Source organism: Rhinoderma darwinii, chromosome 6 (assembly GCF_050947455.1).
Source record: "Rhinoderma darwinii isolate aRhiDar2 chromosome 6, aRhiDar2.hap1, whole genome shotgun sequence".
Lineage (NCBI taxonomy): Eukaryota > Metazoa > Chordata > Amphibia > Anura > Rhinodermatidae > Rhinoderma > Rhinoderma darwinii.
The window spans coordinates 135,622,064-135,646,539 of NC_134692.1; the positions used below are offsets into that span (position 1 = coordinate 135,622,064).

General features: G+C 44.5%; 2 protein-coding genes across 5 annotated transcripts; one reads left to right on the forward strand and one right to left on the reverse strand.

The window, feature by feature from the left end:
* The first annotated feature begins 373 nt into the window (after nucleotides 1-373).
* On the forward strand, nucleotides 374-9,180 carry BRICD5 (BRICHOS domain containing 5). 2 transcript variants are annotated; one of them, XM_075830533.1, is made up of 6 exons: nucleotides 374-1,177; nucleotides 2,894-3,034; nucleotides 3,786-3,923; nucleotides 4,259-4,366; nucleotides 7,773-7,926; nucleotides 8,549-9,180. In XM_075830533.1, the coding sequence occupies exons 1-6, from the start codon at nucleotides 809-811 to the stop codon at nucleotides 8,638-8,640; spliced, it is 1,002 nt and encodes a 333-aa protein (XP_075686648.1). In that variant the 5' UTR covers nucleotides 374-808; the 3' UTR covers nucleotides 8,641-9,180. The 2 variants fall into 2 exon arrangements, with proteins under 2 accessions (XP_075686648.1, XP_075686646.1); XM_075830531.1 differs by having other exon boundaries at nucleotides 377-1,177; nucleotides 3,774-3,923.
* On the reverse strand, nucleotides 8,990-21,759 carry MLST8 (MTOR associated protein MLST8). Of its 3 annotated transcripts, none has more exons than XM_075830536.1 (9): nucleotides 21,568-21,759; nucleotides 19,969-20,105; nucleotides 18,288-18,339; nucleotides 17,716-17,878; nucleotides 17,491-17,566; nucleotides 11,849-12,001; nucleotides 10,837-10,961; nucleotides 10,549-10,712; nucleotides 8,990-9,360 (listed from the first exon to the last, which is right to left on the reverse strand). In XM_075830536.1, the coding sequence occupies exons 2-9, from the start codon at nucleotides 20,098-20,100 to the stop codon at nucleotides 9,242-9,244; spliced, it is 984 nt and encodes a 327-aa protein (XP_075686651.1). In that variant the 5' UTR covers nucleotides 20,101-20,105; nucleotides 21,568-21,759; the 3' UTR covers nucleotides 8,990-9,241. The 3 variants fall into 3 exon arrangements, with proteins under 3 accessions (XP_075686651.1, XP_075686650.1, XP_075686649.1); XM_075830535.1 differs by lacking the exon at nucleotides 21,568-21,759 and adding an exon at nucleotides 20,924-21,129; XM_075830534.1 differs by lacking the exon at nucleotides 21,568-21,759 and adding an exon at nucleotides 20,994-21,128.
* Nucleotides 21,760-24,476: the final 2,717 nt, after the last annotated feature.

Consider the following 24,476-nt stretch of genomic DNA (forward strand, 5'->3'; position numbering starts at 1 on the left):
GCTTCATTTTTTTCCTCATACAGAAATCCAAATCCACTGCATAGTCATAAAGCGAAATTATTATATCCTACCTGCGGCCACCACTAGAGGGAGCTCACTGCATACTGTTGAGTTGAATGTACAAGCAGTAAGCCCTGGAGCTCCCCCTAGTGGTAGCTGCAGGCACACATAATTTTATCATCTGACTTTGCAGAGGATTTGGAGCTCTGATCCCTTTAAAGATATAGTAAGAAATGAATCGGCACTGAATTTTGGACTTTATTTTTAGATTTAAAAATAAAAAATGGTGGTCAAGGTTGGACATTCCCCTTTAAGCTGAGCACACACAGCCTGATATTTCTGATTGATCTAATGATACAGCTGAGGCCATGTATGGAGATGATCAGAAACCCTCATCAATATGATATTTTTGGTCACGGGCATAGACCACCTTGCTACCACTTATTGGGTACACATCGGGTATGAACACCTTGGTGGTTGACATGACAATCATGCAGCCATATTCGCTCCTATAGGTATCCATGAAGATTGCTTCCATGTCAAATATATTCTATTTCTTATAGAAAAGGGCGAGATGTTCACCTCTCCGGGTCGGCGGATGGGCACATATTTCCCCAAATGTCCGTCTCGGTGGGATCCCTGTCCATTTTTGGCTGCCCTTCTCAATAGCTGACCCCTGTGTTACCACCTGGCAGATAACCCGCTAGGATCTGCCTTATCCCTTGAAGTCCGGTTCAAGTATGTTTCTTTTCTTCAGTCGCTGGTTTTTCCGCACACTGTGTCTTTTGTAACTTGCTGAGGGTCCGGAATGTGTGCACTTGGCGTCCTCTCCATCCTGCCACCGATAAGGTCTTTTTTTTTTTTTTTCCTCCCCCACCCCCCCCAGTACAAAGCCCAGGTTTGTGTTTCCATCTCACTGGGTTCAATTCCAGGGGGGCTCATTCTTCTCCCGTCTTCCAGTTTCTCATCACAGCCCTGTCATTGTTACATTCCTGCCTCTCGAGTTTCTCAGGTGGAGCCTGGCGGAGAAGGTGGCTCTAGAGGTGCTGGCTGCCCGGGTGCTGATGGACGAGCCCTTCACCCTCTGCTGTCCCTGAACCATGCACAATCTTCACATTGCAAGGACTTGCAGAGATTGGGACTGCAGCACAGTATGGAGGGGAGCGGAGACTCAACGGTAAGAGACGGAATATCTTTATAGGCTAGATACCCTGCGACCCTATATTATGGACCCTATATATTTATGATCCACAGGGGACTTTTATATTATTGGTTTATAGAATAATACCTGCCATACTGGTGTAGATTTTTTTTTTGCTTTGGGTTTTTCATTACGAATTGATTTTAGACCATTTAATATAATAGAGAAGAATGACATCGTATTTTTGGAAATGAAGCTACATTTACCAAATATTTCCATACAATATTGCCCCGTTTGTTTGGCAGTCCAATCCAATAATTTTTGAAGAATTAGGGGCAGGGGGGTGTTGAGCGGTTCCAATGATCAGAAGAGATCCATATCGCGAACGTTTTCTGACATGATGGACACTATTCTGTGCTGATAAAATTCTTGACATCTCGTTATGGACTTCTTCACATTGTGTTCAAATCGCTGTTTTTGCTGCTGTTTTTGCAAAAATGCTGCATTTTGCCTAAAGCTCCCTCTAGTGGCAACTACAGGCAGCCAGAGTTTTAGCATTTAAAGGGAACCTGTCAATTACATGATGCTTCTCTTCGAGGGCAGCATGTCGTAGTGTTAATGTGAACCCTTTTATGAGAACTTACAATTAAAGTCCAGGCAGCGCCGCCAGACAGGAGTCCGGCTACCGCTGTGTCTCACTTATTACTGTGCACTATTTTTTTTGCACCAATTTTGATGCATCTCCCCATTTATCTGTTTTCTACCAGCAAAAATAAATAAAACGAGTCTGTAAGCGAATCCAGTCTAAATTGTTCACACAGGGTATTTTGCATGAGGAATATCTGCCTCAAAATTCCGTTTGGAAGTTTGAGGCAGATATTCCTCTCCCTGCACGCCGATTTTCGCCCGCAGCCATTGAGCGCCGCGGGCATAAAACAGCGCGAAATATGCTTTCTCTGCCTCCCATTGAAGTCAATGGAAGGTCAGAGGCGGAAGCGCCCGAAGATAGGGCATAAATATATTTTTATTTTTATTATGGATGCCAGAGGCTGTATGTGGCATCCATAATAAAAATAAAAATATATTTTTGTAACACAAGCAAGGTGTGCCGAGTACAAATTCTTAACCTATACCCGGGTTGGGACCCTACCTCGAGCACCCAAAGAAACCAGTGCCATCTGAACACAACCATACGAAGATAGGGCATGTCGCTTCTTTTTCCCGCGAGGCAGTTTTACTGCTCGCGGGAAAAAGACGCCGACGCCTCCCATTGAAATCAATGGGAGGCATTTTCGGGCCGTTTTTGCAGAGTTTTGCGACGCGGTTTCCGCGTCAAAAAACTCGGCAAAATACCCCGTGTGAACATAGCCTAAAGGGTGAGTTCGCTTGTTGTGGATTTGTTGCAAAGGGTAAAATCTGCGATGTGTGAACTCAGCCTTAAGGGGTCGTCTAAACTAGATAACCCCTGTATTGATACCCTATTAGGTCATACGGATGTTATAAAGGGGATCCACCTCTCAGGAACCCTCTCTATTACCCAGATGTGGTGCCCTCCATGCATGGCGAGTTTCCCACAGCTAATAATGGATGCAGCTTCCTCTTGAGAATGGGTTCTACGTCTAGGACAACCCCAGTAATGATGCACTTTTGAGAATCTACTCTTGTGTGAATGAAAAATCCTATATTCCTTGCAAAGGCCTCATCCTTCCAGTACTATTCCAATGAACATTGACTAGATCTATTTTCCTCCAGCCTCCGACCGAAAGAGGACCTCGAGCGAGATCGAAAGCTGCTACGAGGATATTCTGGGGCTTCCTGGCTGTTGCGCTGCTCTTCTCCATTGTGGGAATAAGTGTGGTTGGAGTTCTGGGATGGAAAGAGAATAAAACAAAGGTACAGACGAATACTATTACTGCCGTGTCTGTCTCGAGGAGGAACAATTCTATCTACAAAACAATATTTGTCCCTGTTGCCGTTAAGGTCCTTTTAGACGGCCCGATATTGGGCGTGAAAACGAGCGTGATCGACGATACAACAAGTCGATCGGCACTTGTAGCTCCATTCACAAGTAGCAATGCCCTTAGGCAATTTATGCTGCAGTCCGGCAGAAGAAGGCGGCGTTGATCCGGTGGGATGCAATGACCTGTCATGGCTGTGTGTGACGAGAGCAGTGTCATGCCATAAGCAGACCAATGTGATGTCATATTTAAATATGGAAGCTCAGTCAGCAACACCAAAGGGGGTCATATATAAAAATTATACATAAAACTGTATAGTTTATGTGCGCCTTATGTTTAAGACTTGTGACGTGGGCAATGAATAAATGGCACAAGATGAAACGCATCGGCCATCGAGCAACAGCTGCGAGTTATTAGTTCCCTTTGGTGCCACGGTGGTCTAGGTGCTACATCCGGATTACTGACTGGTAAAGACTGGTATAATATGACCATATGAACGAGGCCATACATTGTATTTGGGCAAAACGTATATATTTCTGTGAATATAAATAAGCTGCAATACCAAATACCACCCATGCACAAGAGTGGCGCTGTGTGATGAAAAAAATTAGAACCTTGTTGGAAGCTCAGACCACCCTTCTCCCTAATCAAATTCTTAAAGCCTTTATGTTCAGCCTCTCTTACAGGTTGTCCGACTGACCTACAAAAACCCGCAGGGTTCCTCAGTAAACCAGTCTGCCGTTACTGACAAGCGGAGGAATACAGTTACCTATCGAGTGACCTCCAGAAATCAGACGTCTGTGGTGTTATTCGACAGCAAACACGTGAGCGGTGATGTGTATAGCGTAAACATTATAGCGAATATTTCCTTCAAGATCCAATATTGATTCTTAAAGAAGATCTCCAGTTATTATAGACTTCATAACAGCTCTATAGGAGTGAGCTGGGGCTATACATTTCTATGAAGCCGGGGTGACTCTGTGACTGAATGAAGCACCAGTTATAAAACTGGTGGGGGTCTAGTTGCTTGGACCCTCACTGATTCTGAGAATAAAAGGATACCGGTCCACCAATCACTTGTATTTAGTTATTTACGGAAAAGCCCTGTTAACATGATAATGTACGTTCTTACTAAAACCCTTCTATATATATCCTACAGGGACTGGTTTGCTATAAGGCTGCTGGAGAAAAATCCTGTTTCCTTCGCCGCATGGAGATGAGAGATATGGAAAATATACAGTCCTACCTAAATATGTCTGTAGCCAAGGTCAGATGTTAAATTGTGCTCCCCACCTTCCAATATATTTATTTCTGGCTTTGTAAGCTGTGGTTCAGATCGCACGGTGATTCCATATCAATGTTTACAAGATATCGCTAGTTAAAAAGTGAATCTCCACACGTCGTTTTTTTTTTTTTTTTTTAAAACATATTTTTATTGATTTTCTGAAAATTTTTCACATAACATGATATGCAATAAACTGTTACAGGAATATAGTCACCTATTGTTGATGGTATGAAAAACACATTCCTACAATGACACTAAGCTCATAGTTGTTTACATCATTATGTGACAGTTATTGAAGGTCATTACAGAAATTTCCATAACATTTGGTGAACAGCGTTAACAATGAATATCCCTGAGAAACAATGCATACAAAACTTATTTAATATACGTATAAACATGAATAACCTAAACTGGAGCCACATGAAGCTACATTCCTAACCGAGTTGGCCTAGATATCATTTCAAAGTTATAGATATTATGTTCTACGTGTTCTCAACACTCCTAAGGTGCCCTTAAGATCCTCTATCAGGTACCAAGGTGATCCCGTGAATGGATCGATCATTTTGCATATCTCCTCCCCCGAGAAATGCTCTGTTATGAATAGTTTCCATTTCCCAAAAAATCTCCCCCCTTGTGCATCTTTGTGTTTTAGAACATCCATTCTATCTAAATAAAATAGGCTTTTCATCCCCTGTACAACCTCACTTGATTGCGGGATATCTGGTACCAACCATTTCTGGAGTATGCATCGTTTTGCCACCATCAATGCCGCATGTGTAATGGGGGGCAAGTGGGTTACTTCTGTGTCATCTGACCCTCCATCATGCTGGACATGTAAAAGAACTTCCATTGGCCCCAGGAGCCCCTTAAATTTGCTTATTTGTTGCACTAAAGATGTCATTTCTTTCCAAAATGGCTGTATTTTGGTGCATGCCCAAAACCCATGGTACATGTCTGTGCGAGGTGATCCACACCTCGGGCATGAAGTCTTTCTATCTGGTTTAGTTATGGAAGGGGGCAAGGTGAACGCATATATGGCATGATGGAGGATTTTTAAGTGGGTTTCTCTCCATTTCTCGCTTGTTATATGTTTTCTGAGATCCACCAACCCCATTTCCACATGTTTGGCAATATTAGGCAAGCCAAATAGCTTTTCCCATTTCATAAATGCCTGAGCTGGTGTCACCTTTAATAGCACTGGCTTTAGGGTGTTATACAGTTGCGATATGGACCTGTGGTGTGTGCTTAGGAACCATGAGTCAAACAGGTTGGGGTGGGTCTCGTCGGATATGTCCGCCAGTTTTGCTTTGCATGAAGATAATATTTGATAATATTGTAGATGTTGGGGATGGTCAAAATTGTACTTTGTCTGTATTTCCTGCAGGGTCAGCCATCTCCCTTCCTGTTCCTGGAACATGTCACCCAGAGTCGCTATCCCTCTCTCTCTCCATCTCTGGAGTAGCTGACTATGCCTTCCCGCCCACAAATCTGGATGTCTCCATATAGGCATGTGTTTTGAAATGCGATATGGAAGACCATAATGCTTACGTAATACTTTCCATGTGATAATGGTATCCCGTAGTAGGGCCGATCTCTTAATGTTAGTGGGCAGGGACGCAAATGCTGTATGCACTAAAGCCATAAGATCCCATGGTTTTGCTAGCTGCCTTTCTAGGTTGATGTTGGAATGGCATCCGGTGCCATGTTGCCAATCCAGCAAGTGTCTGCTCAAGCATGCCAGGTTGTATCCCCGTATGTTAGGGAAGTTAATGCCCCCCTCTTCTTTTCTTAACATAAGTTTTGCCAGTGCTATTCTCGGTTTTCTTCCCCCCCATATGAATTTAGTGAAGGACGAATTTAGTGTATTGATATCCCCGTGTTTGATTAGTAATGGAATGGTTTGTAAGGGGTATAGTAGTTTTGCAAATCCCGACATTTTGACCAAGGCACACCTTCCCAGGAGTGAAAGGGGCAGTCCGTGCCACCTTAGAAGATCCGCCTGTATGTCCCGTATCAAAGGGGGATAATTTAGATCATATAGGGAGCTAGGTGCTCGCCCCACCTTGATGCCCAAATACGTGATCTGTGACCGCACTATCTCCACATCTAGAGCATCCAATAGTCGACCATGACTACCCTCCTTCGGTCCCAAATCTAGCAGTTGGCACTTTGAATAATTAATTTTATATCCTGAATATTCCCCAAAGTCACTTAGCGTCTGAAATACCCGTGGAACGTCCCGTGAGGGGTTTGCTAGGAATAAAAGTATGTCATCTGCGAACAGTGTTTCCTTAACCTCCATTTCCCCCACCGAGATGCCTCTGAATACCTCTGAAGATTTCAAATGTCTTGCCAGTGGCTCCAATGCCAGGTTAAACAGCAATGGAGACAGCGGGCAGCCTTGTCTTGTGCCTTTATATAAGCGAAACGGCTGAGATAGAAACCCTGTGGTGCCACACGTCGTTTTTAGTACCAACATTCTGTGCGGATCAATTTTTTAAAGTAGTTTTTCTGATAGCTACAAATCCCCTGCATAGACAGTTAAATAAAAAAAAGTGTCTGCAGCCACCACTAGGGGGAGTTTACTGCATACAGCTTTATTATTGAGCTCAGTGTATAAGCTCTATGCAGTAAGCTCCCCCTAGTGGTGACTAGAAGCAGCCAGAATTTTAGCATTAACTTACTGGAGCAGATTTACTAAGACCGATGTTTCATACGCCTGTTTTAGCTTTCTGCTCCCCTGCAGCAAGATGCAAAAGATTAAAAGGCGCATGCCTCTTAAAAAAAATGAGTCGCATCTATCCGATGGCCGTGCGCCACAATTGTTGCCACACGTCCCGGCCCTATTCCCCCACCGGTCGGACATAAGAATATTGTACACGCCTCGTCTCTCGCCGAGGTCCTCATGCTGCCCTGCGTCAGGACATAGTATTTCATGTGGGCTGAGGACGGAGCCTGAGGAGATCCAGGGAGAAGAAGCGATGGAGTAAAATGTTGTTTTCATTTATTTTAATATCCATCATGAAGGTGGGGAGGGTCGGCCTGTTACGCCCCTGGCCATGGAGTGAAATGTACACCTGGGAGGAGCTGGCGTAGATTTCAGTTATAAGCCTACGTCAACTTCTGGCATAAATAATTTTGTTGGACTGCTGGTAGCCACGCCCCCTCTACTAAGCTCCACCCAATTCAAAAAAGTGGATATTTCCTGCAAATGCGACTTGAGTAGTTTGAAACTTTTCTACGGCAGAAAACGGGCGTAGAAAAGAACCTATTTAGCTTAAAATGGCGTTCAAGTGTGGACATGGAATTTAATCTTCCATGAAATCTGGTCACTGGATATATCTAATTTATAGTTGCATTGCATTTTTTTTTTGCTATTTTGAAACAGGACGCAGTCCTTTTCCTGCAGAATAACAGGACACGTTACTACCGCGAGTTCCTCGGTGTAATAGGAGGTCGAAAAGTCAATCATGAACTTGTGGGGGAACCTGTACAAATATTGTGTGACCAGCTCCCTATTTACTGGGTAAAAAAGAGCGAGGGTAAGTAAGGCTTAACGGGGAAGCATTTTTTCATTATAAAATAGACAAAGGTATGGTGTCGTTTTGATTGGAGTAGGTCCGAGCACGGAGATCCCTCAGATCGCTAAATTACAGCGGCAGAAGCGCTTGGGTGAACGCTGTGCCGTTTCGTATTGGCTTCCCTCGGAGCGGTGTACAGACACAGACTTTCTATTGAGCCCGTACACTGCTGCAAGGAAAGCCGATCAGAAACTAAGCGGCCCAGCGATCATTCGAGCGGCGCCTAGTTTTAGTGATTGATGGGGGTCTCGGTGCTCAGATCGAAATTTCTGACATCAAAAGTTTTTAAAAAGTTGTTACAATTTAACAGAAGCCCCTAAATCTTTCCTGCTGCCAATTATGCTTGTATAAGTCCCACTGTACTTGTCATGCGCAGCTCTTTAGCCAATCACATGAAAGGTAAACATCCATACTCATCATATGATTGGCTACAAATCTGCACCCTTCGAGAAATGTATATAACTGTCTATGGCCAGCTTAGGATCAACACACACACACACACACACACACACACCTATATGTGAACGTGGTTTTCTCCTTTGCTGCACGTTGTACATAAATTGCTTCTCTTTAATCGCTGCAGGTCCAACAAGACGTCTCATTTATCTCTGCATCGACATCTGCTTCCCTAACAACATCTGCGTGTCCGTCTGCTTCTACTACCTACCTGACTAGGCCAGCCATATGCCGAAAATGAACTCCTCCCAGCGCCGCCTGGACAACCACTCTAGCAGACTTTGCACAATGTATGGGAGGAGTTAATTTAGGATCGATCGGTATGGTTTCCTGTTAACCCCTTTGTGACAGCTGGACTGTGCAGTATCGTACGTCTTCCGTAAAAATCCTGACTGCCTTCAGCAGCGCTACAATGTGATTATTTCTTTGGTGACAGGGACAACGTGTAATTGAATACTGAATTGATGTTATTTAAACACAGTTTACGGATATAAAGTGTAACCCCGCAATTCCGTTCTAGCCACAGTCCAGACTGAATTTGGGGATGAATATAAACAAAGATGCCAGATTGTTTGTTTAATCCACCTTATATGTTTTATTACATATTAAAAATACAGGACTCCGTTAAACAGCAAACGAGGAGCTTCCTGCAGAGAGAACCTCTATGTTTACCTGTGATAACCGCAATGCTTTTATGAAGCGTTGTATCCTCATCTGTCAACGGTCTTGGGAAAAAAATAAAAAGAATGTTGTCCATTGTCTGGTGTAATCTTTGGAGGACGGGTAAAGTCTTGTGTCATGTCCTGCTGCAGCCAGTCTCTTACCCCAGGACACTGTCATTAAAAGCCAGACAGACCACGGCTTTCTGGTGACCACTGTACTCCCTCTTAATCTCTCCGGTCTCCACACACCACAGCCGGGCCAGGTTGTCAGATGAAGCTGAAAGAGGAAGGCAATCATTTGTACTCGCACCGTTTCTGGATGCATGTTGGGTTCCTGAGCTAAAGCTTTGCCTTCGTTACCCTATGGAAATTATTTTCCCGACTGCCATTTCCATAGAATGTAAGTGGAGCGTTAGCGGAGCATTCACATAGGACACTCGGGATAGATTTATTACCTATCCTGTGCATAGGTGATAATGTAATATTATGAGAGGTCGTTAATCAGTCCAGGGACAATGTGCTGATCAGGGGGAGACCTGCTACTAGGACCCCCCCACGATCAGATGTCACAGGGGAGCCAGCCAAGAAATAAACTATCCCAGCAGCAACATGGAAGAAGAAATTATATATTGCACATGGTCCATTAAAACCAATGTAGTTCTCTAGAGGGAGAAGCTCTCCGTTCTGGCAAACAGGGCAGTCCCAAGCGGCGCGCCCTACCATCTATCCTAACAGTGGCCAAAAATATATGTGAATCCAGGATCACGGCAGATTGAAAAGGAGTGAATGTCTCTAATCACGATAAACAATCCAAAGCATTGGCCGCAGTATTGGTGCCAATCTGGACGTATTCTATCACCATCGTTCAAAGCCAAATATTAAGACTTCACGCAGCCCATAGATATCGGACACCCTAGCTTGCTTGTATTTTTGGCATTAAATATTTACTCCAATAGTTGTGCATCTTGCAAAAAATCCCAAGATGCAGCAGGTATAGCCCAGATCTGTATTCTTGGTATTCTGCCAAGTGCTACTATATCCCAATCGGCAGACATTCCCCCTAAGAGCATTGCTGAGCTCCAATATTTCAATGATCCATCCTGTACTGCATTCTGCGAACCTCTGTACAGCGCTTAAATCATTGTGTAAACGTTAAACCAGTAAGAGATTTCAGCTCTGAAGGCTGCAAAGTTATTAATTCAGCTTTGGACTGTATTACAAACGATTACTCAGGATTTGTACTAGATAAGTCATGTATTTAGAAAATTACTCTAAGATTTTATGAAGAATGTTTTTATATGGAAGCCACAAGATGTGGACAGGACCTTTAAGTACAGGATATATTTGGCAGTATTCAAGTCAACGGATGATGGCGCTAGGATGTAATTATGGACCTTTTAGGGTATCGCGTCTTACTCACTCACTTGGTTAGTATACATACGTAAGAAAGACAAACTATTCATACCAGTCACAATGTACTGCGAGTCCCCGGAAAAGGCGCAGTCCCACATCCAACCCCTCGAAGTCTCTCCTGGGTTATTGCTCTTAATACTCAGCTCTGTCATCAGAGAGAAGTTCGAAGTCCTCCATATCTTGCAGGTCTGATCGGCCGAGCACGTGGCCAGCAACCTGGAAAAGAAGAGGGGATTGTCCAAAGTGAATGACCAATTTAAATACATTGACGTAATTGTGACTATACGTGAAGCATTTAGACTTTCCTACTGTGTACGGGAGACATTATTCTGACACTCACGTAGAATCCGGGCTGAATTTACAGCGTAGAGCGCAGCGTTTGTGTGAAGGGATTTTCGTTTTCGGGATGAGCTGCGTCAGATCTTCACCAAGGCCGCCCGTCAGGTTCCAGACAAAGCAATTTCCCTAAGATTAAATATAAAGGTTATGAGACAATAAAACTTAATACACAGATGTTGTGTAAACATATGCACCTAAGGCCCTCCTTGTGAGTGAACTACGTGAGTCATAGAAGTGGTGGTCTCACTAAGACGGCCCCTCTACATACAGCCTATCAAAGCATATTGACATCATAGAGTTAACAAACAGCGCTCTGGCGGACTCCAGCTGTCCACGTATTACATTCATTTGAATGGCCGCCACGTCATACAAACATTTCCCCTGTAGTGACCTTTGCAGGGAAAAACGCATAACTGGCGGAAACTCCCCCCAGTAAAATCTGTTTGCTTGGAGAGTGAGGAACAGAGGACCATGGTGGTACCATCCATCTAAAAAAGACTCTCTGATTAAGGCCTGCTTCACACAGCCGTGAGATACGGATCGTATGTCGACCACATTTCCCGAACCAAACAGTACAGGGAACCTGACTCCTAGAATCCATGACGCTGTGAGTCACTGCCTTCCTGCGGGACTACCGTCCTGTACTAAAAACATGATTACAGTACGGGACAGTATTCCAGGGACTCCTAGTATCATACATAACTCTGATGCTGGGAGCCCGGCTCCCTGAACTGCATTCGGTCCGGAAAATGCGGCCGACGTGCGGTCCGTATCTCACAGACCGAACATGGCCGTGTGAAGCAAGCCAAAGACTGTGGAGATCAGACTTGGTCACCAGTTGGCTGCAACCTTGGTGACCTGAGCAAATCCGGCTGCGTAGCAAACAGTGCGACTATGAAATAATTCTCTCTATGACCCCCTATGGAATAAAGACTATACACAATGACCTGTTTCTACAAAATCAAGAAGAGGACTAGGAATATTTAGCTGACGAGTAAAAGGATGAAACTCACAGAGCTGTTGACGGCGGCCATGTAACTGGCATCTGGGTCTATGTGGACAGAATTGACAGAAGCGTCGGCCTCCGGGATAAGCTGCTCATTCTGATCGGTTTTGAGGTCCCATATGTGAATGGCTCCGCTCTGATCGCCAACAATGAGCTCCGCCTAAGGAGAGAAAGAAATAATGAGAAAAAAACAAAACAATGAAAAGAATAGACTACAGATACACAGTGCAAATATTAATACTCATCTATAGCTCCCCAACAGTGACCGGTCTCCACTGTATCACCGCTGATATCCCACACACGTGCGACGCTGATCCCCAGGCCCATCTGGCAGGGCTTAATAGAAGCACAAAAAGCACTTAATTAGGCCCCCAGGCTGCAATGACTACCATCAGCAGCCTGTGATCGGGTCGCTACGATGGATTGGCAGAAGGGTCTCGCCCTCTCATTCTAACATCTTAGATGCCGTGGTCACTATTGACCAGGGCATCTAAGTGGTTAAAGGGCCAGGATCAGAGTTACCTCCGATCCCAGCTGTTAGCGTACAGTATCAGCTGTAATATATAGCTCATACCTGTGGTGTATAGAGCGACCCTAGTCCATGAGCCCGCTACATACTCCACCCTACCAACATTTATGACGTAGTCAAGTCAAATGTCTATTAAGGGGTTAAAGGAATATTAATATACAGGGTGGGCCATTTATATGGATACACCTAAATAAAATGGGAATGGTTGGTGATATTAACTTCCTGTTTGTGGCACATTAGTATATGGGAGGGGGGAAACTTTTCAAGCTGGGTGTTGACCATGGCGGCCATTTTGAAGTCGGCCATTTTGTATCCAACTTTCGTTTTTTCAACGGGAAGAGGGTCATGTGACACATCAAACTTATCGAGAAATTCACAAGAAAAACAATGGTGTTCTTGGTTTTAACGTTACTTTATTCTTTCATGAGTTATTTACATGTTTCTGACCACTTATAAAATGTGTTCAAAGTGCTGCCCATTGTGTTGGATTGTCAATGCAACCCTCTTCTCCAACTCTTCACACACTGATAGCAACACCGCAGAAGGAATGCTAGCACAGGCTTCCAGTATCCGTAGTTTCAGTTGATGCACATCTCGTATCTTCACAGCATAGACAATTGCCTTCAGATGACCCCAAAGATAAAAGTCTAAGGGGGTCAGATCGGGAGACCTAGGGGGCCATTCAACTGGCCCACGACAGCCAATCCACTTTCCAGGAAACTGTTCATCTAGGAATGCTCGGACCTGACACCCATAATGTGGTGGTGCACCATCTTGCTGGAAAAACTCAGGGAACGTGCCAGCTTCAGTGCATAAAGAGGGAAACACATCATCATGTAGCAATTTCAGATATCCCGTGGCCTTGAGGTTTCCATTGATGAAGAATGGCCCCACTATCTTTGTACCCCATATACCACACCATACCATCAATTTTTGTGTTCCAACAGTCTTGGAGGGATCTATCCAATGTGGATTAGTGTCAGACCAATAGCGGTGGTTTTGTTTGTTAACTTCACCATTCACATAAAATCTTTGGGGTCATCTGAAGGCAATAGTCTATGCTGTGAAGATACGAGATGTGCAGCAACTGAAACTACGGATACTGGAAGCCTGTGCTAGCATTTCTTCTGCGGTGTTGCTATCAGTGTGTGAAGAGTGGGAGAAGAGGGTTGCATTGACAATCCAACACAATGGGCAGCACTTTGAACACATTTTATAAGTGGTCAGAAACGTGTAAATAACTCATGAAAGAATAAAGTAACGTTAAAACCGAGCACACCGTTGTTTTTCTTGTGAGATTCTCGATAAGTTTGATGTGTCACATGACCCTCTTCCCATTGAAAAAACTAAAGTTGGATACAAAATGGCCGACTTCAAAATGGCCGCCATGGTCAACACCCAGCTTGAAAAGTTTCCCCCCTCCCATATACTAATGTGCCACAAACAGGAAGTTAATATCACCAACCATTCCCATTTTATTTAGGTGTATCCATATAATGGCCCACCCTGTATAAATGAGATATCTGCACAGAGTTTTTATGTTCCCCCATGTTTTTGTGGGTTTCTTCCAGGTTCTCCAGTTTTCTCCCAAACTCCAAAAAAAACAAAAAACATACTGATCGGTGAATTTGGAAAGGAGATTGTGAGCAGGGATCCCTCTGTACAGCGCTGCGGAATATGTCAGCGCTATGTAAATGAACATAATATATACTGTAGATTGCTCTATATTATTTTTACATCTATAAAAAAAAAAAAATCTTATACCCTTGACACTTTCCCTTTTAATCTTGTGGTCACACGGCCTCCTACTTCCACAAAATAAGTTCCCAGCCGGCTGGAGGGGGGAGTATTATATTTTCGTTCTGCTCAGACACAAAAGAGCTTTGTATGAGGGGAAATGTCCCAAATAACAGGGTAGCTTTGTGTCTACAGCTTATCTCCCATGTAAAACCCAGCTGGCTGCACGCACCTGACCCATCCAAGAGCGCAACCTACCTTACTAAGGAACGACTTTCACAGCGCTACAAAAACATTATGTGCACGTGCCGAAAGAAAGGGTAACGCTTATCTGCGTCGGGCGAGCGCAATCAGTACCAAATATATAGAAAGAACCATTCATGCTCCACACAACATGAGCTGCACCTGAGACTTGTAGTCAGGAACGATATAAACGTGAGCCTAAAGTATCAAGGAGTTTTTAAAAAGTTCTGCAAATTTAGAATATACTTTGTGTTGCAATTCCTTACCAGTTTAAAACATTTCTGCTTGCTGTCAGTGAACAGAAACATTTTTGTTCACTGCCGCGGTTTGTTACTAGAGAGCTCTCATATACTATTAAGGGGGGTGTCTCATCAGAGACCATCCCTTTCATATCGAACAGGGTTCGGCTCCCAACACCCCAGCAAACAGTTGATTTTGCTGCAGGAATTAATCTCTGATCAGAAATGTAGTATTACATGGCGGCCATTCATCTGAATAATTCATAATATGCATGGACAGTTCAGGTTCACCAAAGAGTCTCTCCTTTCTGGCCCATAGAGGGGGGGTACCGAGCGGGGATCCCACTTTTTGATTTTTGGATGTCCTAATACCCTTTTAAAAAAACGTGTATCGGTGTTAGACGTTTCCATTTACCAACAGCAAGCAGAGATCTTGCAAATAAATAATCTAAACACAGAACTTATTATAAATGGATCAACAGGACAGTCATGATCCAACAGCCGCATCTCCCTCTGAAGTTTGCAATCAACGTCGGGAGAGGCAATCGTACGATACTCTAAGCCGATAACAAAAGGTTATTGTTGTCAAAAACAGCAGAACCTCAGCGGAGACCTGATGGACCACATTATATAGGAATAGGATCCAACGAAAACGGATTTGTCATCTGTTACAGCGGTTATCTGGTTCTTTAAAATGAAAGGGGTTGTCCAGTCACAGTGCGGTTTCTCTTACTGATGACCAAAGCCACAAGATAGGTAATCAGTATATGATCAGCGGGGGTCCGACACCCAGACCACGCACCAGTCAGCTGCTCCGGCTGCCTCGGGGGACCGGATGTTATGCAGTGGTCGGTGCTACACAGTGTACGGAGCCGTCTGCTTGTGGCACGACCTCGATTGTTTGCCAGACACCGCGCCATACTTTTAACAGCGGCCGTACCTGGTATTTGCAGCTGATCGTAGGAGAGTGCCAAGTCGGACCCCCGTTGATCTAATATTGATGGCCTATACTAAGAATAGACCAATCAATTTTAAAGGCATTGTCCATGGATTACAAACATATGGTTGTTATCATCCGGAAACAGCGCCACACCTGTCCATGGGTTGTTTCTGGTATTGCAGATTATCTCAGATCAGTGAATTGGAATGAGCTGCAATACCCCACACAACCTGTGGACAGCTGTGGCACTGTATTTGGAATAAGGCTGGGTTCACACGACCATGTTAAGTCCGTAATATACGGAACGTATTTCGGCCGGAAGACCCGGACCGAACACACTGCAGGGGGCCGGGCTCCTAGCATCATACTTATGTACGACGCTAGGAGTCCCTGCCTCGCTGCAGGACAACTGTCCTGTACTGTAATCATGATTACAGTACAGGACAGTAGTTCCACGCAGAGGCAGGGACTCCTAGCGTCGTACATAACTATGATGCTAGGAGCCCGGCCCCCTGCAGTGTGTTCGGTCCGGGTCTTCCGGCCGAAATACGTTCCGTATATTACGGACGTAACATGGTCGTGTGAACCCAGCCTAAAGAAGCAATGTTTTCTAATCCTGGACAACTGGATAACCCCTTAATGACCGCCGATAAGCCTTTTCACGGCAGTCATTAATGGGCTTTATTCTACAGCGCCGCCATTCTACGTCGCTGCTGTAGAATAAAGTAAACAGAGCAGGGAGCGTCAAATCTCCCTGCTCTCAGCTGCTAGAGGCAGCTGGGGGCGTCCCTGCTCTGCCAGGTGAGATCGATATTAGTATCGATCTCACCCGTTTAACCCTTCAGATGCGGTGCACAATAGCGTGCACCGCATCTGAATGGTTTTGGAGAGAGGGAGGGAGCTCTCTCTCATCCCACCGTCACCCGGCGATAAAATCGCCGAGTGTCTGTGTCTTCTATGGCAGCCGGGGGTCTAATAAAGGCCCCCAGGTCTGCCTGGAGCGAATGCCTGCTAGATCATGCCGGAGGCATGACCTAGCAGATGCCTGTCCGTTTTAAACGGACAGGCAGTAATACACTGCAATACAAAAGTATTGCAGTGTATTATAATAGCGATCGGAGGATAGTGAAGTCCCCTAGTGGGACTAGTAAAAAAGTAAAAAAAGTTTAATAAAGTTAATTTAAAAAAAAAAAGGAAAAAAAAATTAAAAATGAAAAACCCACTTTTTCCCCTTACAAAATGCTTTACTATTAAAAAAAACTACAATAAAGCAAAACATTTACACATATTTGGTATCGCCGCGTCCGTAACGACCCCGACTATAAAGCTGTTACATTATTTAACCCGCACTGTGAACGCCGTAAAAAATAAAATAAAAAACAATGGAAAAATTGCTGTTTTCTGTTAATCCTGACTTAAAAAAAAATGTGATAAAAAGTGATCAAAAAGTCTCATCTACTCTCAAATGGTACCAATAAAAACTGCAAGTCGTCCCGCAAAAAACAAGACCTTATACAGCTATGCCGACGCAAAAATAAAACAGTTACAGCTCTTCGAATGTGACAATGGAAAAATGTAAAAAATGGCTTGGACATTAGGGCCCAGAATGCCAGCAGGGGGAAGGGGTTAAGAATGAAAGCCACAACACTAAGGTAAATAAAGCCTAAGGGTACGATCACATTTTGCGGCAAAATTACGCTTCCCGTTCTTTTCAATGGGAGTCGGACCTTTCTTTTTCTCGCTAGCTGATTATCTCTGTTAGCAGGAAAAAGAAGCGTCCTGCTTGATTTTGGGGCGGATTCCGCCCCAGCCTCCCATTGATGTCAATCGGAGGCAGGAATAGTTCAGCGGCGGATTTTGGCGCGGGACCTGCCACGCAAAATCTGCCGTGTGAACTAGCCCTAAGGATCTTCTTCAGTAACAGTGTTTTCTTAATATTTAGACTCCCTGCAGAACATTACCTGGTTGGGATGAAGAAAAACACAATTGATTGGAGCATTTACTTGGAAGATTCGTTGACACTGAAGGTTTCGTGACCTGCAAAAAAAAAAAAAAAGCCAACACTTAATGGCGTAAGTGCAAATAAACATTTATTTTTTTTTTTTTTTAAATCCACAGGTTGTCAGGTCAGAAAGAAAACAAAACCCTCAAAACTAATAACCTCCCCACACCAAGAGACTTCATACCTCAGATCCCATATCCTTGCCATACAGTCCTCTCCACCTGTATACATCCAGCGCCCGTCCTCATGGAACCCAACAGAGGTAATGTTCTTGCTCACACCATCATAGTTTATAACAGGATTGGGGTTGTTGGAGTTCAGATCATACATACGGATGTGCTGATATCCTAAAAACAAGAGGTGGCTTTAGGAACCCAACAGACGTTGATGCAGCTCCATGTGAATAAGGTGTAAGACTTCCCGGGATCTTACATGACCGGCCTATCCGGGACTCCAATCGATCAGCAAAATAAAAGGGGCAGCAGCGCTCACTGTAGTCCAGCGGCTCCTTTATTGCAGTACCTGACACAGCGCCATCCATATACGTGTGGCTGTCTCTGGTACTGCAGCTCCGCCCATTCAAGTAAAAGGGGATGAGACGCAATACCAGGCACAGCCACACGCATTGGTGGCCTAAACATTTAAATCCTGGAAAAACCTTATAAAAGAAAAAAAAAGGCGCCTAATGAGATAGAAATCACTTCTTTTTTTTTTTTAAGGAGACAGAAAAGAGGAGAGAATAGGACGGTCGCTCACCTGCAGCTGCGATCATGCTGCGATCCGGAGTCACTTCCAGAGAATTCACTTGCTAAAACTTCTAGTCAAGGAGCACAATGATGTGGATACAAACCTCAAATCTAATATGTTTAAACTGGTTATTCGGGTTATTAAAATTGATGGTCTATACTCAGGATAGGCCATCAATATTAGATCGGTGTGGGTCCAACTGTCTGCACCCCAGCCAATCAGAGGTTTAAAGGGGCTGCAACGTATGAGCACCGTGGCCCCTTCAAACAGCTGATCGGCGGGGGTGCCAATATTTGGACCCCCAACGATCTAATTGATGGCCTATGCTCAGGATAGGCGATCAATTTTGATAACCCGGATAACCAATTTAGTAGAAGTCAGACATAAGAAAAGGAAGTGTATGTATTAATAAGATATTATGCTTTTAATCCGGCATCCATGTGACTATATAGGTGATTATCAGATATTCTGGAAGTTCCCTGTAGACGGAGGAGCGTTGGATTAAAGATGAAGGTGTTGTCCACATAAACCAATCAGATTTCATATTTCTAGTGCAGGTTAGTAAATAAGAGATCTTATTGGCTGCGAAGGACAACACCCCAAATATTCCTCCAATATTAGTTTTCAGATTCAAATTAACCCAATATTTTTTTAAAAGGAAAAAACTAATTTTGCTAAATATATTTATCACCTGCCGTAGTTTAAGGCGAGGGCTTCACCGGATATTGGTTGTCTGCGAGTTGCAGTAATATCACAGTATTGCCGTGACTAGAGCGCCATGTCGGAATTCTTGCGATTGTCGTGCAACACCCCCAGGGATACATTGAGGTTGCGGTAATGATATTGTACAACCAAATGTGGGCATGGAGCCCTTGCCTAAATCTACATAAATGTTTTATGGATTTAGCGATCCAGAATCGGCAGAATATTTAGTTTGGGTGTAAATAGAGAAGACAACAACATCAAGCTCAAAATCTGTAGAAAATGAATAAAGTATTTTCCTAAATTATTCACCTTTTTCTGGGACATTTAAAAGGGGCTGTCCGGCCATTTTTTATTTATGGACTATCCTTAGGATAGGTCATGAATATCAGATCGGTGGGGGTCTGACTCCCGGCTCCCCCACAGATCAGCTGCCTGAAGGGGCCGCAGCATTCGTCGCCATGACCTCTTTAGTGTTGAGCAGGCGCAGCGCCGCACACATCAGTAGTGGCGGTGCCTGGGATTACAGCTCAGTACCGTTCACTTAAATGGGACCGGAACTACAATTCCAGGCACCGCCGCTCCAGATGTTTACGACGCTGTGAAAAAAAGGCCGCAGCGAGGAACGCCACGGCCCCATCAATCAGCAGGGCGGGAGTCGGTGCCCTACCATTCGCATAATATTAATGACCTATCCGAAGGATAGGCTATCAATAAAAAAATGTCCAGACAACCCCTTTAACTGAAAAACGTTTTGTCATTTTTTAAACCGCAGGAGTGGATTACATACTGACCTCACATCTATACCCAGCTCTACAGTTCTTATATACCATGGTGGCATATGGGTTAGCCCCCAGGTATTGGGGAGGGGTTGTGATTGCTACTACCGTACCCCCGATAGCTATGCCATTGTAGGTCCAATAAAAATTAAAAAAAATTACAAATTCCATTGTTCTCCCCTGTCTCTCCCTAAAAGCACAAAGGATACGGAGTCCTGGTGTTGGACGGTACGTGTGCAGATGCCGCTATGCGCTTGCCAAAACCGTACTGTGTGGTCATAACCTGCTGTGGCGAGAATGACGGGATCACTGCCCACGGTGCCCTGTGACGAGTTCATCATGTTTCCTAAATACGACAAAAATTCATATTAATAAGAGAGACCTGCATTACGACACGGGCATTATCCTGCCGAAAGAGGGCACTGCCATTAGGGGATAGCGCTGCCATGAAGCGGGTACTTGTCTGCAGCAATGTGCGGGTAGGTGGTACAGGTCACATCCAATGTCAGGACCCAAGGTGTCCCAGATCATCACACTGCCCCGCCAGCTTGTCTTCTTCCCATAATGCATCCTGGTGCCAACTCTTCTCAAGGTAAATGACGCACCCGGCCGCCCGCACGACGTAAAGGAAAACGTGACTCATCAGACCGGGCGCCTTCTGGCATTGCTCCAGTGTTGATGATCACATGCCCATTGTAGGCGCTTTCAGTGGTGGTCAGAGGTCAGCATGGGCTTCAGCCCTTCTGCGGGATCGGACCAGACGGGCTAACCTTCGCTACCCACTCATCAGTGAGCCTTGGGCGCCCATAAACCAGTCATCAGCCAGGAAGGGGGTCCGGGATTTAGCACTACTCATTGCTTTGCCAGAGGTCTCCTCATTTTGGAAAACCCACAAACAGAAAACGAGGTTCAATTATTGTCTTTGGGCTGTAGCAGTGCTTGCTGTCAGTGAATGGGATCAATATTGTTTACATTCAGGGGCTGGAAAGCCCTAATACTTTTCAGAGCTCATATTTTGATACAATGGCAGTAGCCATGACAGGAACAGTCTATAAATAATTCCCTGGCAATGCTAGCATACTATCACAGCACTGAAGAGATACACCCTAGCTGTAGTACTACAACTCCCAGCACGATAGACCAAACTAACGCAAGCTACCTCACCCTGCACGGCTGAAGAGCAGTCCGGTTTTCTATCTCTCTCCCTCTATTTTCTCCGCATTTAGTTTCTCACCTCCTTTAATTCCAGTCTCCTCGTCCTGCAGTTGACTACTTTATACGTCACCAGCCCCGAACGATGACGTCAGGCACATGGACGTAGCCCAACGTAAAATATTTTGTCTTCATTTACAGAATTATTTTCTGAAGTCAGTTGCAGAATGGTGGGAAATGACTCAGGGAAAATGGCCGCCGCTAGGCTAAAGACTGAGTGATTACAGTTTGCTCTCTTATGTCTGAAGCTGTTGTTGCCTGGCAACCGGATGACTTTAGTAAAAAGATTAGGGAGAGAAGGATGAATTTGATAAATTGAAATATGGGGTGTAATTAGATTATTTTCATGATTTTTATATAAAGATGTTTATATATAAATAAATGACAAATAATTCTGTACTTCAAGAACCACAGTTATTGGGATTCTCTGTGAAACTACAACTCCCAGCATGCCCTGACAGGCAAAGGTTTTAATATTCCAGCCAAAGGCTGTGAGGGCATGCTGGGAATTGTAGTTTAACAACCGCTGGTGTGCCACAGGTTGATGACCCAGTATGGGTGAACTTACAAAAAATAAGAAGATGCCTCCAGCTCACCTTTTGACTGGACTTGTGTTTTGTAGTCCTTGTGCACGGGTCCTCGTGACGACACACGACTGGCTGATTGTTTGTAGAGGAGAAGGGGGATGGATCCAGCGCTATGGTGCTTAAAAATAATCTTTTTCTAAGTTTTAATTATCTTCGTTAAAAATGGGATCGGTAGCATAATAATGATGATGTCCTGCAATGCTGAAAAAATGGAGTGAAGGTAGATAGCCTACGCGTTTCGAACGCTGCCTGCGTTCTTATTCATGGCTTGAGGTATCAAGCACAAATATAGGACATGTCGTGAGTTTTACGCAACGGACTCACGCTGCATAAAAATCACGGACAGTCTGCACGGCCCCATAGACTAGCATAGGTCCGTAAGACACGCGTGAAAATCACGCGCGTTGCACGGACGTATTACACGTTCGTCTAAACAAGCCCTAAAACAAAGAAAGATATCACAGCACAAAAAGACAAAAGGGGATTACCAAGACTTTGTTGCTATTTTCAGAAGCCGGCTTATAAACTTATATACTTTAGAAGTGAACAGAGGACGGCATTTCCATGTTAGGCTCTGTTCACATCTGCGTTGGAGTCCCGTTCTGACGTTCCATCGGAGCTTTGCATCAGAACGGGACCCTGCACTGACACAAACGGATCCGGTGCACAACAGAGACAAAAGGAAACCATTGCCACCGGATCCATCACCATGGAAATCAATGGTGATGGAAACGGAAACCTCTGCTTTCCGTTTGTGTCAGTTTAGGGTCTCGTTCTGACGGAAAGCTCAGACGGAACGTCAGAACGGGACTCCAACGCAAATGTGAACAGAGCCTTATAGCGGAAAGAATTATCGGGTAAATATCTATCTGGTGCAAAGGGAATTTATGGCATTGCTTTCAAACGATAAAAAACATTTGAGTTCAAAGTCCAAGTTTAAACCCAAGGGACATAATGTTTAATTGCTATATCCAATATGATTCTCTCTGGCTCATTTTTTTAAATATAATTTTCACCTCGCCAGTGATTCCCAATTATTTATATCCCATATCATTTAGTTCTTTTAGGCCTCATGCACACGACCGTAGTATTTTTCTGGTCCGCAAATTCCAGGACCGTGTTCCGTGAAATGTCATCCGCAGTTCATCCGTATGTAATCCGCAAAATGCGGATGAAAAAAAAAAAGCCTAGGTGAAACAGGATGACGACAGAACTCATTCCCGGTTGTCGCCTAGCAACATTTCTGCAAATCCGCAAACTGCGGATGACACACGGAGGTGTATCCGCAATTTCCACGGGCCCATTGACTTCTATTGGCATGTCCGCATCGAATTTGCGGCCCGTAATAAGACATGTCCTGAGTTTCTGCGGCACGGATTTGCGGACATGCGGAGACCCGTGAAAACACGGATAGTGTGTATGGGCCCATAGAAATGAATGGGTCCGCAATTCTCCCGTGGATTTGCGGGGGAATTGCGGACGCAAAAACACGGTCGTGTGCATGAGGCCTTAGGGTTTTTTTGTATTATGGACCTTTGCACTCTGGTCCATCTTTCCCTTTCTAATATTATTGCAGTTCTCTGCCGCTCGTATTTTTTATTTACGGGCTGTTCTTTCTATATACACAAGTCCACATGGACACAATAACATATAAAAGACACCCTTTGTGTCGCAGGTAATGAAATGGTTGATGTCGTAAGTTTTTTCTTTTTACGCATCAGTAAATATTTTATAGACACCTTTGGTTTTATTCTAACCCACTCCCTTACATGCCCTACATTTATTGCAAGAGAACGAACCTTTTGTAGATAGAATTGGCTTAGATACAGCTTTTATATATCTCTTAGTTACTATACCTTTTATGCTCTTTATTTATTATGCAATAAACGTAGGGCATGTAAGGGAGCCGGTTATAATAAAACCAAAGGTGTCTATAAAACATTTTCTGATGCACAAAAAGAAAAAACGTACGACATCAACCATTTCATTACCTGCGACACAAAGTGTGTCATTTATATGTCATTGTGTCCATGTGCGGCTTCTGAAAATAGCAACAAAGTCTTGGTAATCCCCTTTTTGTCTTGTGATATCTTTCTTTGTTTTAGGCATCATTTACACGAGCGTAATATACGCGCGTGCGACGGGCGTGCTTTTCACGCGCGTCGTACGCACCTATATTAGTCTATGGGGCAGTGCAGACAGTCCGTGAGTTTTGCGCAGCGTGAGTCCGCTGCGTAAAACTTACGACATGTTCTATATTTCTGCGTTTTTTGCGCATCACGCACCCATTGAAGTCAATGGGTGCGTGAAAACCACGCAGGTCGCACGGAAGCACTTCCGTGCGAACTGCGTGGTTCGCGCAACAGCTGTCAAACTCTGAATGTAAACAGAAAAGCACCACGTGCTTTTCTGTTTACAAAAATCCAAACGGAGAGTCAAAATGATGGCGGCTGCGAGAAAATCTCGCAGCCGCGCATCATACACTGATGACATACGGAGCTGTTAAGTGCATTTTGCGCACGCAAAACGCCGCGTTTTTTTGCGTGCGCAAAACGCACACGCTCGTGTAAATCAGGCCTTAACCCCTTAATGACAGCCGATAAGCCTTTTCACGGCGGTCAAACAGAGCAGGGAGCCGTCAAATCTCTCAGCTGCCAGAGGTAGCTGAGGGCTGGGGGTGTCCCTGCTCTGCCGGGTGAGATCAATATTAGTATTGATCTCACCCGTTTAACCCTTCAGATGCGGTGCACAATAGCGTGCACCGCATCTGAGGGGTTTTGGAGAGAGGGAGGGAGCTCCAAGCTCCACCTCTCTCCCCACCGACACCCGGCGATAAAATCGCCGAGTGTCTGTGTCTTCTATGGCAGCCGGCGGTCTAATAAAGGCCCCCAGGTCTGCCTGGAGCGAATGCCTGCTAG